This window comes from Numenius arquata, chromosome 8 (genome assembly GCF_964106895.1).
Source record: "Numenius arquata chromosome 8, bNumArq3.hap1.1, whole genome shotgun sequence".
Classification (NCBI taxonomy): domain Eukaryota; kingdom Metazoa; phylum Chordata; class Aves; order Charadriiformes; family Scolopacidae; genus Numenius; species Numenius arquata.
In genome coordinates, this window is record NC_133583.1 from 29984878 (window position 1) to 30000472 (window position 15595).

At 39.5% G+C, this 15595-nt stretch overlaps 1 protein-coding gene across 2 annotated transcripts in view; it reads right to left on the minus strand.

Annotated features, from left to right (window-relative positions):
- RGL1 (ral guanine nucleotide dissociation stimulator like 1) overlaps positions 1-15595 on the minus strand; it is a 79086-nt gene that overhangs the window by 39033 nt on the left and 24458 nt on the right. For both annotated transcript variants that reach the window (XM_074151434.1, XM_074151435.1), the window contains exons 3-4: positions 11151-11359; positions 754-828 (exon numbers count right to left, since the gene is read on the minus strand). In XM_074151434.1, the coding sequence (XP_074007535.1) occupies positions 754-828; positions 11151-11359 (284 nt within the window). The remainder of the gene's footprint in view (positions 1-753; positions 829-11150; positions 11360-15595) is intronic.

Consider the following 15595-nt stretch of genomic DNA (forward strand, 5'->3'; position numbering starts at 1 on the left):
GATAAATTCATAGAAAGAAAAACTTCAGTAATGCTGACAAGAATCAAGCACCACCACATACTGTAATCAAATATAATGACGTGGCTACTTTTTACTGCCACGATACATGCAAACCACAGATCATGCAGATGTAAAAGTACAAATGCTGATGACCTAAGGCACATTTTACACCCAGTCTCTAAAGATAAAATGCAGTTTCACATAATGCTAGGAGAATAACCAAACCACTTTTCCCCCCCTCATTTAAACTACACTTCAAAACAACTTTGCTGTTTTTCTTGCAAATTAGGATGACTTCAGAATTTAAATTTCACTCTAAAAACAACACTGTGAATCATAGGGGCACTAATGGAAAAGATACATGCATACACATGTTGCCTGAACCAACCTCAGCTTTGGTCTGCAGACGCTGTTGTAATGCACAATAAAAATCAGTCATAAGCAATAATCATTTACTGCTATAGATAAAGCAAGGGAAACAAACACTTCTTGTTTGTTTAATGAACAAAAAGTTGGCCTAAATGTCATCTCATGTTTAATTCTGAGACAATTTCCCTGACAGAAAGATCTCTGGGTTGTATTACTGGGTGTGTTACAAGACACCCAATTGATATTTGGCCTTTACACCAGCTTGTTTAAGCAAGCAAACAATGCCATGAATTTTCAAAGGAAACAACAGCTATGCTGCCCACATCCTCCCCCAATACCAAATCCTGACTGGGGCTCACTTTAACAGTGCAAAACCACACTTACCTCTTGAGTACTGTTTTGGATTCAGAGGAATTCTGGCTTTCATCTTCACAGATTGAGGTCTCCAGGTTTCCATACCTGAAAAATGAGATAGGTGTTTAGAGGAACCTCTACTGAATAAAAGTGAAATCCCCAATACCATAATTCATATACAATTATCATAAATAACTAAAAAGTGTTTCTAGCTCAAACTACAAATATCGAATCTAACAGTTGGGCAAAATTAAGGAACTTGAAGATTATTTCATTTAGGAGGAAAAAAACCCTAGAAACAGCCAGTATCTTCAAACCTAATTTGTTAAATTTATATGAAGCAGCTTGCATATAGGAGGAATCAACCAAAACCAGTTTCTTTGCTCGCAGCTCCAAGACCCTCTCTGCCCATTTTCAATCCATCCTTTCCCAGAGCAATATTCCAGTGTGCAACGAGGCAGTTACACAACCACTGTGTCCAATACAGCTTCTGTTTCTCTAGTATTTGTCATTCCTTCTAACCCCAAGCATGATTTCACATAAAGTTTTCTGGGTGGCAAGTACCCATTGTGCCAAAACTACTGACACAGTTGTCACGAGTGGGAATGGCCCATGGCACTGGGAAAAAGCCGCTGGGAAAAAGGAAACCATGGGCACAACTCTAACAGCACAAAGCAAAATCCCTTACCTACGCAGGCAGCACATGTGCCTTGAAGGCAGGATTATGGACTTCATTTTCAATGGGAGTGCCTATTGTTTCACACATACAGCTCCATAAAGAATTTCATGGTTCCTTACAGGCAGCTTTAATGAAGGCTGACAATTACTCACAGTCCAGAATAAGGCACATTACACATTCTGTTCTCAACCAATTGTGTCAGGCACCTGCAATTAATCTGAATAGTAAGGAGAACAAGTGCATCTTTAAGTGTTTGTGCTACAACATCCTCCTAACATCAGATAGAGAAAATATAGTGGGCTGTCAGTTTGCGTCCAGAAGATTCACGTCAGAATGGTAACAAATTCATCCAAAATATTTCAAAGGATAAAAACAAGAGGTGGTTTTTTGCTCTTCTGAAGTATCAGTCTTCGGCTTCGTATGTAAGAATCCCAGATCCGCACAGAAAGTCAAGTAGTGTAACTGAATTCAAGCTCACTCTCACCAGCGGTTCTGCTAGATTGTAAATAACACATTTTAGCACCATGATCCACTACTCTCATACCAGAATATCAATATATTCTGCCCTACCATGGCTCACAATCTCAGATTTCCACAACATTTTAAAATAAGAACTCAAGTTTCAACAATCTTATGACAAGGACTTAGCGTCAGACAAGTCCACTGTGGATGGGGAAACTGAGGCAAAGGGAGAAGCTTTGCATACATTCCAGTGCACTGCAAAGTAAACCCAAACTAATAAAGGCAAACAAGTAATCCCTCTGATGGGAGCAGCGTAGCCACAGTCGTAAGGAGGTCAGCTCGGGCTTATTTAGCCTTGAGAGTATTGCACCAAGACCACTTGCTTTATCTAAAACAGCTCATTTAAAACCAGTTCTTGCATCTCCAAGTACATTGCAGGTAGACATAACAAAAAATTATTTGCTCCAGTTGTAACCGCATATCTGTGACAAAGCTGAGAACAAAATCACGACTGCTTGACCCCAGTAGCTTACTCTGGCCAATACACTGTCTCTCATTCAACCCAAGTTCCCACATCAATGGTGAATACTTCGGAAATCTCAGCATTTCATCTGTCCAGAAAAAAAAGGCATAACATATGCATAAAAACTTGCAAATTTATGTTTAAAGGACACAAACTCTTCCTGAAACAGTCCTGCTGGTCCTATAAGACATTAGGTTATAAGAACTTCTTAAAATAGAAAGGGTCCTTAAGAGGTACCCATTTTGCCACTACAATTTCACAGAGCTAATCCAAACATCTAAAGGAAAAAATATGCTTAGCTAAACTGACAATGGTGTAAGAACCCACTCCTAAATATGCTGAGTAACACCTCAATCCCTTGGTGGTCACAGTGAATCACAACAGGAGCATTCACAGACAAACCGCTGCAAGAATGGCTGTCAATCTTATTCTGAGATTTGTTGGTGCATCAATGGCCTCGGTGCTTTCTCCTGTGTTCTCCCAAGCAATTTCAAACCCTGCCTGTTTTTTTTTCTTTTGGGATCAGCACTACTGAAGTGGTAAGATTGAACAGATACCTTCTTTCCGACTCTTGGTTATACCCAAAATTCACCACTTAATCCTACCTGGCCTGTCTCAGCTCTCAGTCATACCCTACACACTCATTATTAGTGTTTGCAGTTCAAAGTGAATGCAATTAACTATTTGAGATACTTCCCACCACTTTACTGCAAGGGTGGAAAACATCAGAGGAGCCTTAAGAACAATACTTCCAACAACTTGCTAGGCTGAAGTGTAAAGTTAAATCTAATAAAAAAATAGGTTAAACTCTATCGGTTTCAACATTTCTCTTGCAGACCTGAAGGTTGCCCTGCATTTCCAAATATTATAACCCTGGATAACATCTTACCAAGAAGATGCAAAAAGAGCTAAGGGGGATATTTAGAGAGCTATGCTGATGCCTTCTCAGGGAGATTGCCCAGGCCAGAATCAAGACATGCTGCTGATGAAATGTTCATTACACGCTATGATGGCTGTTCCTGTCCTGTTACTAAAAGGGGGAGAATTTAACTCTCCACTGCCATCTGCTAGGTAAGATGACTAAAATATACCTCAGCCAATAGACAAACGACATTTTCCCCCTGCTGGGAGAAATATGCAAAGAAAGCTTCAGTTTTTTAATAACAATTAACTTTTTACATTCATTTTTCAAAACTTTCCATTAATTCTTAAAGCAAAATCTATTGAGATGACTCAGTGTCACTGTCCTAATATTGTATGAAATATAAAACATGCATTTGCAGAAGGCATTTGCATTTAAATCCCACTTGAGAGACACATGCTGGTTTTTATAATATTAATCCATAACACAGTAATAAAGAGCTGGCAATTTTCTGTACAAAACTGGAGAAGTATATAATGCTTTGTTATATTGCCAGCTGTAAACCTCTGTCTATCTCTCAATGCAAGAGCTCTGCATGAACAACAGGTCATTAAATACGGGTTAGGAGGAGTTAATGATACATCTGATGTAAAGAACAGCATTTCTGCAGACTTCCACTGCTCTGTTCTCACCAGCTCCCAGACAAAGAGCCATTCACTACCCAGCCTTGTATGAATGCTTTGCATACAAAAAGAGACATGAGAAACAAAAGGATCCTGTAGCCCACAGAACTTTTCAGTCTTGTTTGGCATTACGAAAATTATAGACTCCACTCAAAGGGACTGACTAAGCAAATGAGACCAGAATGTAATGGGTAGTACTGAATATTTAAATACTGAAAAATAGAGTAGAAAATGTACCCCTGCATCTCTGTTAAGAAGGATAGGGAAGAAGGAGGAGGAAAATACTCTTTGAATGACTTGAAAATAGTAAGAAAAGGTAGCTCTCTGCAAAAGCCCCAAACAAAACCCTAAATCAGGCTTATAAGCATCAAAAGAAGTGACTGGAAGCGCAGATACTCTGTAAGAATTGTAAGGTGCTTTCAATTATACACACATAGAATCACAGACATGAAGTTGCTTCTTCAGTTGAGTAGACAAACCACTTGGTATACAGGAAACAACAGAGGAAAGAATAGATGGTACAGCAACAACAGTGAGCCAAATGCTATATAAAGCTACTGTCCTAAAAGTATAGTCTGCTACAAAGGACCCATTCTTTCAATATCTCCCCTCTGCCTTTATTTTCCTCTCCATTTACCCTCTATTGAGCCATCCTCCAGCAGAAGAAATCAACTGAAAATGTAAAATGAACTTGCTATTTGTTGTCATTATCCAGCTCTGGCTCTCCCATCTAACAGAATCCATTCTTTTCTCTGTAAACCCCTTGAAATAGGGTCCAGTTTCTACTTCGTGTGCAACTGCGTCAAGCACAGTGTGGTCCCACTTTTAAGCGCTGTTGCAAGGAACACAACTACCAGGACAAAATAAAAGATGTAAGATGGGAACTTGGCCCGGTTCTGCTTTCATCTGGACAGCTAAACATCTTTGGCTTCCATTACATCTGTGAGCATTTAATTCCACAGCACAACCAGTGCAGGAGGTGCTGGTTTCCTTTTCCTCTCTCCAGGAACTTCCATGGAGGGTTTTCACATCAAAATGCCAACAAGATTTTTTTCTTTCATATCTCCCTACCCACTTCTACCAAACAAAGAGAAATATCAGAATGTATAGTGTTAAAGCCTTGGCAGGTTTTCAAAGCTGTCTGCTCCATTTAGATGCCAAACTTCCATGAATACTAAAGGGATGCGGATGTCCAATTACTCTTAAATAGCTTTGAAAATACAAGTCATCTCCCTTACTTTTCAACATACTGGTTTATGCCCAAGATTTTGTTTGGTTTGACTTCTACTCTATGTTGAAAGAAAACCTTTAAAGGCTGAATCCAGCCAAAAGAATGAATAGTGTTCCAGTCTCAAATTAACTAAAAAGCAAAAGCTTAATTTGAAGTCCTGGAGGAAAAAACCAAAACAAAAACAACAACAAAAGAAAACCCCAAAAAAACAAACCGAACAATTATTCACAATCTCCAAGAAGTGTTAAAAGTTACTCAGAGAGCACATAGCGCATCTCTGATTTTTTACTTAAGACAAGTTATCAAAGGGCCCAATTTAGAGTCCATTACAAGAAATAGCATAGCACTAAAAATCCAGGAAGTATCTTCTGACTGAAACATGGGGAACTGTATCAGTCTTAAATTATTCTGAATTGTACATTAACAATTTATACCTTTTCATATGCCTCGATCGATATTTTGTGTGACTCCACTCGGTGCACGGGATGTATCACAGGGCAGAAACCGCCTTTAGAAATGTTCCTCTCTGCCCTGGTGGTTTGTGCATTTTTGTGATGACAATACCAGCACGGGCTGTGGGAGTCAAAAATACCGCAAGGACTAGCACCGTGCAACTGTGCGATTCCTGCTGTGACACAACCAAAGCTATGTGTGCTTGGTTTTGGGAGGACTTCCTCCCGCTTTCCGACATCATTTGAAGAGGAGTAAAGGCAGTGTAAGCAACATGCGTTTCCCTTTAGTCCATCCTACCACACTGGGAGAGAGAAAACTACCAACTCCTCCACAGCCATGCAGGAAATGAAAATTAGAGTGTGGAGCCCAGAAGGGCCTCCTAGGAGCTACTGATGGCTGCAGAGCTTTACACGCTCACGGGGCAGATCACAGCTTACTTTAATAAAGGAAGGCCCAAGCAGGGAAAATGGTTTTGCCCAGAAGATTTCACAAAACCTCACTGCAGCACAAATTGATTTAACAAAAGCACACGTTATTCTGAATTATTCAAACCTTTTAAAAGTTCGTTTTTTTCTGCCCTAATACTGCAGTTTCTCTGAAGTACAGCATCTACTTTTTTATTTGCCTCAGTCACTCAGGGAAGAGCATCTCACCTTTTTTGAACAGAATAATGTTTCATGTCCCAAATTCAGTTAATGCTTGCAGCGCTTGGTTAGGATATTCTGCAGACCACATCAAATGACCAACAGATATCCCACACACTTAGGCTACAATACATACAGATTTCCAAGGATGTTTTTCCAAGACTCCCAGGACTCTCTTCGCCTAATCTGAATTTGTGCATTTCTAATGCATACATCAGACAACTCTGCAGCACTCACAGTGAGGGCTGCATCGACAGCAAATCCAACATAAACTGAATGCACTAGACTTCAGGGCAACCTAGCTTCCACACATCTACATTTTGGAGGAAGCTTATCAATGTGTACTTTCCTACAAAAAGTGTGTCCCAAAAACTGGGAGATGAGATGCTCGTCCCTCTTACTCTGTCCTCTATCTCAAGGAGCTGCTCACCTGTAAAAAGATGGAAGGGACTTTTTTGATCTGACCGCATCACTGTTCTCCCTTGGACCAAACAACAAGAGCTCAGCATTGCCATTCATGGTTGTTCCCTTACTCCACAATCCCGCTTTATCACCAAGAATAAGAAATGGGGCTCAAGCTCTTCATGTGAAACTAAAATTGACAACTGATGTCAAAATGTTACTTGCTTTTTTAAAAGATTGCCCTTTTCATTACTTTTTTACTTCACTGGAAAACAAAATACAAGTACTTATAAAACACAGATTATGCACCGAAGCCCACTTTAGTCTCCGTACTGTTCTTATTAACAAGTATCACTAACAAGAAAGTTGCAAAAATGCAAACTCTTTGCTACTTATTCTACACTAAGGTAGAGATGAAAGCTGAGCTGGTTAAATTCAATTACTATCCATTTCTCTTTTATTTTTCCTTATGATGTCTGCTTTTCTTCACAAGTCCATACCCCACAGCTGCATGTAAATCATCCTAACTTTTATAGCTTAAAATTCATCTATTTTTTGTTCCAAGCCATAAAAATCTAGATTATCCATGATATTCAAAAAGCCAAGAGAAACATCCATGGATTCTTAAACACTACACTCCTAAGATTTGTGAGAGGGGAAGGAAGTGGTGACCTCCTAGGATTTCCTGTGGATTCTATCATTTATTATAAAAGGCTGGGGATAACGTTGACAAGGTCAGGCAGCCTACATGCCCTTCCTCTGAAGGAGACATTATAACTTGCTCTGAGGGGTGCACAAGCCAGTGAGATCAGAATTAGACTCAGAAAAGCAAGTTCTATTCTATGGAGGGTTCTCCCCTGTGCTATCTTGTGGTATTCTGTCATCTTCACCCTTTTAAAGCAGCATCAAGCAGGAGGGCAGGGCCAACTTCCTTAGTGTCATGCATGCTCTTGATCTGCTACTGCGCTAAACAACCTGACTACCCAAACTTACCTGACACCTTGCTATAAATATTATTTAGGTGATTTGTTTGAAGTAAAACTGCAGTATCTGAACTTTTATTCTCCTTTCCTACCCTGAAAGCTTGCCCACAAGAGGATGACCCTCCTTAAAGCAGAGCTTCTACCAAGCCAGCATGTTACCAAAAACCAATGGGACAGGAACTCGGTCTCTCCAAGACCACAGCAGTGCACAAGTCTGGCCCAGAATGAGTAATTACTTTCTTCAGGCTGTTTTAAAAATCCTATCATTAATACCTACATTAAAGAAAACAATATAGAAGTAGAAACTAAAACCCATGATGATGAACTTCATAAAGGCATTGAGTTCCTCCTCCCTCTTAAATTCCTGATCTTTGAGTATCTGATTTTATAACTTCAATGTTTCCTTAATGCTGTACGTTTCTATTTCTAGGTTGCTATGATTATTTTCACTAGGGGAAAATACGGGAAGAAATCAGAATTGCTTATCTAGAGGACTCTACAAACTTCAGTGCAAAAGCAAGATTCCCAATAGACTTTTTCTTCATCCTTATAACAGTGCAGCCTAACAGAGTTTGACCATTTTAATGGCTAGTGATGAAACACCACATAACAATCAAAACCAGAACAAGGCTAATTGACTGTAAGATGGGCTGCTGTTTCAATGGATTACCCCTTTGGCCCCAACCCCAAGTTTAAAATGCTTCAATCCTCAATTGCAGAGAGATTTAATTATTTCAGTAGTCACTGAAGGGCTGAATTCACAATTCTGGAGAGTGATGTCCCCTATTAAGTGGCAAAGAGGGGGAAGAATGAGCAGGGACACTGCAGATGAACATGCCTTTCTATGCCTCAGTTCATCTAGACCTCCAGCAGCACCCACAGCTTGGCTTCTTGGGCAGAACCACCTGGAGCACCCATTGAGTCCAGCCAGGTAAGGTGACCCAGAGGAAAAGATCCAGACACTTCCAGCCCACAGGAAGACTAAACAGCCCAACAGCTACAAGACCCCTATCCTAGTCCTGCCCAGGGGCTTTGCACCAACCAAAGCCAGCCCACCACCAAGGACCCAAGGCAGCCTCCCAGTGCCAAGAACTTTTCTCCAAAACCATCACTTTAGTGATCACCCAGCTTAACAGATTTGGCAGTAGATCCTAAACTTGCTTGTCAGACACACGGGATCTTTTATAATTATACAAATTAAATAAGCGCAATATATTAATTGCTCTTTGCATAACAGTCTTCTGCCTCCTGAGGACAGCAAAAAACAACCAAATATGGACATGTAAAAATAAGGATGTGTGAAAACCCAGGTCGAATTCCAAAACCATCACTGTAAGTTAAACCCTTACTCTCTCTTTGCCTCAGTACACTCCTCCTAACTACCTGCATCACAATCTATTCCTCTCACTATTTTTCTTTGTCATCTCTTGACAGTAGAGGGTCTTCAGGGTGGGGGCTGTTGCAAACAATTCTCGGTATGTTTATACAGTGATTTGTAAAATGAGGTCACAGTCTCAGGTGGGATATTTGTTTGCATTACTGAAGTACCTCAAGTAAGAGAGAAATAAGAATGGAAACTACTAAAAATCCAAACTATGTTGAGCTGGGTAGGGAAGACATAAAGATGCTTTCTGTGCATTTTAACGGGACATATATGCACGCACTTCAGACAGAAGCCTTTAACTGAAAAGTGAGCTATGTATCGTCAGGTTTACAGCCATCTTTGACTGACTGACTCATATTATTTGAGCTGCTCACAAGTTCTCATTGATTACAGAAAGAAAATTTCCCCAAATACAAATCCATTAATACATAAGAACCTCAAAAGAGCAGTCTGGCAACCCACCAACACAGAGAAACAAAACCTGCACTGTTAGGGGAATTATATTTAAAATAGCCGTTTTGGCCAAAGCATCCTTGCAAAGGCTACTATTTTATTTATTCCAACTTTTTCTGTTAAAAACGTGTCTTTATAAAAAGTAAAATAAATCTTACATAAGTATTATTGACAGAAAGTGACAATGTATATGCACACAACTATTGGTTTCTCCTATAAATTTGTGTCTGGCTGGCAATTCACGTGCTTAGGAAGCAAGACATTCTCATCACACACTGTCACTTGGCAAGCCAGCTCCTAAAGTTCCTAGAATCCACACAAACTTGGTGTCCTTTCACATTTTAATCTTCAAAGACACGTATGTCCAAAACACAGAATAAAAAACTGAGGGTACAGAAAGAATTACCCATTCAAAAGAAGGAATTCCTCAACATTTTTATATTCTTGTATATATGCACTGTCAATTTTTATTGCTCCTCATGGTCCATGTCAGAATTTGTATGGACTGAGATATAAAGCTCAGAGTAAATCCAACTGTACAGTCTGCTCCCTGGGATGGCTGCTCTTTCCTCATCTGACTTCTTACCTGGCTGTGAAGTTACTGCACTTGAGCAGCCACAGCTGTTACAGTCACAGCAGGCCTGGCAGTTAGGTATTTCGACATCGCTATTAATTGAGCCACATAACATTCCTACAACACAAGTAGTATTATACTCCTTTTCAGATACAAAAGAAAAGCACAGATAATGTATCCGTGCCTTGCTCCTTATTTACCTAGTGGGAGAGCCAAAACCTAAGAGTTCTTACACTACCCCTCTGTTCTAATTACTATATGCCAGAATAACTCTGTACATCCCTGGAAGTGTTTGAGACCAGTCTGGATGGGGCTTTGAGTAACCTGGTCTAGTGGAAGGTGTCCCTGCCCATGGCAGGGGAGTTGGAACTAGATAATCTTTAAGATCCTTTCCAACTCTAACTATCCTATGATTTTATCACTTGATTTTGAAAGTGCAATATATACGATACTCTCAAAATAAGATTACCTCTGACCCAGTCATATCTTAGTTAGAATTTAGAGAAAACTAATGTTGCATGTTCTAAGCATTTATACTGATAAAGCAGACATGATTTAAGTCTTACCATAAAAGCTAATCTTATAACATTAAGCGGTTCTTGTGCTGTCTGCAAAAATTTATGGCTTCATGTTCATGTGAAGTACTAGAAGGGGATAGTGAATTCTTTCTTATGTTTGTACAATCCCTGTTTCAAATCAGCAGCCCCCAAACAGGAGAGTTCGGTCTGGAAACACCAGAGTCCAGCAAAACATAGGAATCTATTCTGGTTATGACTTTGTCGCCCATGCATTCTGGCTTTTTTTGGAGAAAAGCTATATTAAATTTCTTGTGCCGGTCCCAGTTTGGCTCCTTAGCAGTCAGACATGGCACACGCTCCCTACCTGGTGACTATGCTTTAATGAGAGTTGAGATGTGGGCAGCATGCATTTACGCATTTTATGTTTATGCTGAAATTCTGAATTTCGCAGTATTCTTGACATCTGTCCATTTGGTTATTAAGTCTATGTCCACTAAAAGTAATGGAAGAAAATCCTTATAACATCTCCCTGTCATGTAAATGTTGGCTCAGTTTCCGTTATATATGGATTCTTACCTGTCAAGGAGAAGTTCCAGTACTTCCTTAGTAGAAGCAAAGGCCCTGTATGTTGAGAGGAAGATACTGATGTAGGTAAAATCATTATCCCCAAAAGCTGTCAGAAGGTTCTCCACAAGCTTCTCCAAAGTTCCAGCTTTAATTGTCCTGATCTTGCATGTTTCATACTGGCTGACTGTATGTTCCGGAGGTAACTGGTCCCCCTCAGCCTACAAAGTAGAAACAAAAACAAAGCACAAAAATCAGACAGAAGCCAGATCCCTGACACAGCTTTCACGGTGAAACACAGATTAAATTCCATCTTTTCACAGGAATAGTCCACCTTTATTTACTAAACAATTTTGTCAGTTTTGGTGCTCCAAAGACCAAATGCTGTATCAAATACCAGAGGTTTTTAGTAAGTTCAACTTTAAGATATTCTCTGATATGCTCCACAAAATACTTCAAAGTCTGACTGCTATCAAGTTATCTTACGATCCCATCATATATTATTATCTAAAAGAAAATCCATTGCCCCACAAAGAATATTACTAGAGGGAACAACAGTGCTAATTCAGTGTCCCACTTAACTTCTGAATAAACATGAAAACTGACCACAACTTTAGCATCAGCCCTTGTGATTCCCTTGATGAAAATACCAACTTTGAGTTGCCACATAGAACTTAAGGTCATGAATACATTTGAATGCGAAATATTTCATGATACTTTTGCAAGGGGAGTGTCAAAGTCATCTTGCAAACATGCCGTTATAATTTTCTCATGCAGTTTCCGTTTGGCACAATATTTGTCAACAAAATTAGGGTTTGGTGTTGGGGGTGTGCGTACTTGTTTTTAAACTACATTTGTTTTTAATGCTTACAGCCGCTTTAAGTCTGAAATAACTAGATACGTTCCCTTAAATTCTGCCACTATTTAGAAGATAATTCAGAAAATTATTTTTAAATACTTATTTGTTAAATATCTGCGATTTTTTTTTTTTTTAATTTGGGATTATAAGTAAAAAAACATCAAGAAGAGCAATCTAACAGAAAATTTCTCTCTACCTTTTGAGATGGTTGTCTGTGGGAAGGAACATTCAGATCACCGAACTCTAGAGCAGTAGCAAGGGGAAGCGTATAGTTCCCCTTCCATTGCTGCTGCTCAACGGGGACCAAACTGGCTGACATGCTGCAACCCCACCTTGAGGAAAATGTGCTGTCACACACAGCTGCTTTTTTACCTTGATCATAATTACACGACATGCGTAATTACTATAATCACATATCACCAGCAGTAATAAAATGCCGGTAACAAACTGTCATTTTCCTTGGGAGAAAGAAATGGCTTGAGCTTTTTCGAGTGTCTACAACCATAAGTGCAAAGAAAATCCTGTCAAAAATCCCCGGACATCACTATTATTTATATAAATAAACTATTGGAAGGTCATCTGACTAAATGAAATATCTTTTGTTTAAGGCAAACCTTGTATCTAGCTAGGATTAATGAGATTATGCAGAGGAAAATCAGGCCATCATGAAAGGTTTCAAGACTGAAAAAAAAAATCTTTACTCTTTTTAGTTTAAATATATCAGTACACAAATACTACAGGAAATAAACTTGTACTTGGCATGAACACACAACAAGCTAGCTTAGTCTTTGCATCATCAATTCTGAAATCTCAGGATAAGAAATAAGGAGTTCAACCCATATTTACTGCAGCATTACTCCACTGCAGATTTCCTCCTCACATACGCACTCACAGCAAGCTTGCAACTGGGACTGCTGTGATGGTTCTCTTCTGAATCACAACCTTCCTCTCCTGGGTAATGGCTTCTGCTGTATCACGATACCAGGTAATAACAGTATATCATTGTCATATTTCCCAGCCTTATAGCAATATTTTATAATTTAACAGCTCTTCTGGGTTTTGAATACCGAGTCACTCAATGCACTACAATCCATATTTTGTGTTTTGCCATGGTTCCTTGACAACACGTTTCAAATTCATCCTGAGGAGAAACCACCAGACACACAGCCATTTGGACAGAAGTTTTGCTCCAGAAACTGCCTACTAAGATACGAGTTAGAAACAACAAGGCTAACAACATTCCGGTGTTAACACAACACCTTGGTACTAGACTGAGGACACGAAGACCCCATGTTAATGACTTACAGTCACCAGCAACTCTGGTAAACACCAAAAACCACACAGACTACACAGGGAAAGAAAAAATAGGAATAATAGCAGTACCCCACAATATTCTGGACTTTCTAACAAGAACTGGGCCCAGGCACAGACTTTTTGGCAGAAAAGTGCCTCTGCGTCTGTAGGAAGCCCTGGAAGACCCAGAAACATCTTGTAGGATAAAGACACAAGGACCTGTCAACAACCTGTGAAGAGTACAGACACAGTAGGTAAGCAGAGGTCCTAGGAAACTTGGCAGCCACATCTCAACTGCAGAATGGCACCATTTCATCCTGAGTTTAAGCCACTGAAAGAAGCAATTCCCAGAGGGTCTCTTCTGATCACCTGCTACAGCAAACTGGGCTGGGAGAGCGGTCCAGCCAAAACTGGATAAATACCCTTTACTTCCTTTGGTGGGGTCAGGTTCAACCCAGACAAGTTCACCCCATGGCTGCAGAAACAGCCATGTTTGCACGCAAATTTGTGTAAGACAATTTCTGGAAGCACTGCAGGTTTACATCTGGTCAAACAGACTGTGAAACTACAGACCGGGTAACTTGGTCTTGTGTCGTGAACCCATTAATACCTTCTATAAATAGACAAGGTAATGCACAGTACAAAACCCACTGTTATCCCAATGCAACCCCACAGGCAATGAAGGAAATTACACCTGAGTAACTTGCAAAATTTTGTTCCACGGATTTTATGGCTGTTTTAAATCTGTTATATACCTGGCTTAAAGGTATATATAATTATATATGACACCATAATTACAGAAACACTAAAAGAATATAGCGGTAACAACGTGTATCTGCCCCATTCAAATTTTCCCTAAGCAAAACTTGCTCAGAAGAAATATTAAATTTTCTTGCTGACTTTTCATCTTACCATTAAAACATAGTTTTGAAAATAACTAGTTACACAATACAACTGCTTTCAAATAGGGAAGAAAGTCTGCACTACTGTATTTATTAATTTTCTGTAAAGCAGATTGCCCCACTCATGATGTATTGACTTACAGCCGTATTCTACTCAGCGTGTACAAAGACCTCTCGTTCACTGATGTGACTGTGAACCAAACAAGGGCAGAATCCACTTCCGAGATTGATACATGCACAAAATTTTCCATTAATTGCAACACTTCAACTTCCCCAAAACATCGTGGTGGGAGAATGTTAAAAAAAAGCCAAACAAAAAAACCCCGAAGCAAAACAGAAACCAACCCCAAACCCTGACAATCTATAACTGAGTTTGTCAGCAAAACATTAAGCTGCTAGAAATCATTTTAAGAGACTTTTTAAGGACTGTTTGTATTTGTATTATTTTAGCAATCCTGCCTGTAAGTTTAAAAGGAAAAAGGACTTGGCAGACGAGCTCAATAACAGACTTTCAGAATAAGACATTGTGGGCTGAGTTAGCATGCTAACAGGAAACTGCTCAGTCTGGATTTAATCAAGAGGCCATCTCCTCACTGACATAACCAGGCTACCCAAAGGCAAAAGAGTTTTCATGTTTGCTTTTGTGTCGTCTGCTCAGAGGAATACTGTATCTACTGCTATTAAAAGACGTTCCTAAAGCTTTTTGCAAGTTCTGACAGTGGCACATGGTGATTACTGTTATGTCGTACCAATTAAAGCCACCAGAAGTTTTGCATTGTTTCATGCATCAAAACAACAAAAAAGGCTCTCCAGCTCCTTCCGTTTTTCTCCCTCAACGTGTCTAACAAAGATGCTAGAACCCAACATCTCAGGGCTTTCGTAAGATTTTCTTGGTCCTCTACAAGACTAAAAATAAACAAATAGATATGCCATTTTATAGTCTAATTTTTAAATGTTTTTTAAACAGTCTCATTTTGATTTTTCAGGTAACGGATTACAGCCTTAATAATCTGCAAGTGTAACTGATGAGCAAATAGCTTCCTACAAGACAGACAGCATCTTTCAAAAGCAAATGTAGAAAGATTGAACTGAGGTATATTCTTGTAAGTCCTTATTTTTTGAGGTTGTGTGGGTATTGATCTAGTCTAACATCTTTAGTAATCCTCTGCAATACTGTACCTTCAGAGGGGCCCACTCTCTTTTAAGGCGATCATCTTACAGCTATACAGCACAAAACAGTACCCACATACGCAGTTCTTGCTGAAACAGGAGAGCTCCACGCGCACTAAAACACACTCAAACCAAAAAGTTCCTTCAAACACAAACTGACTCCAAAACCATCTGCAGATGCCCAGTACTGAAGGAGCTATAATTCAATTCCAAGCTGGTTACAATTAAGGTCC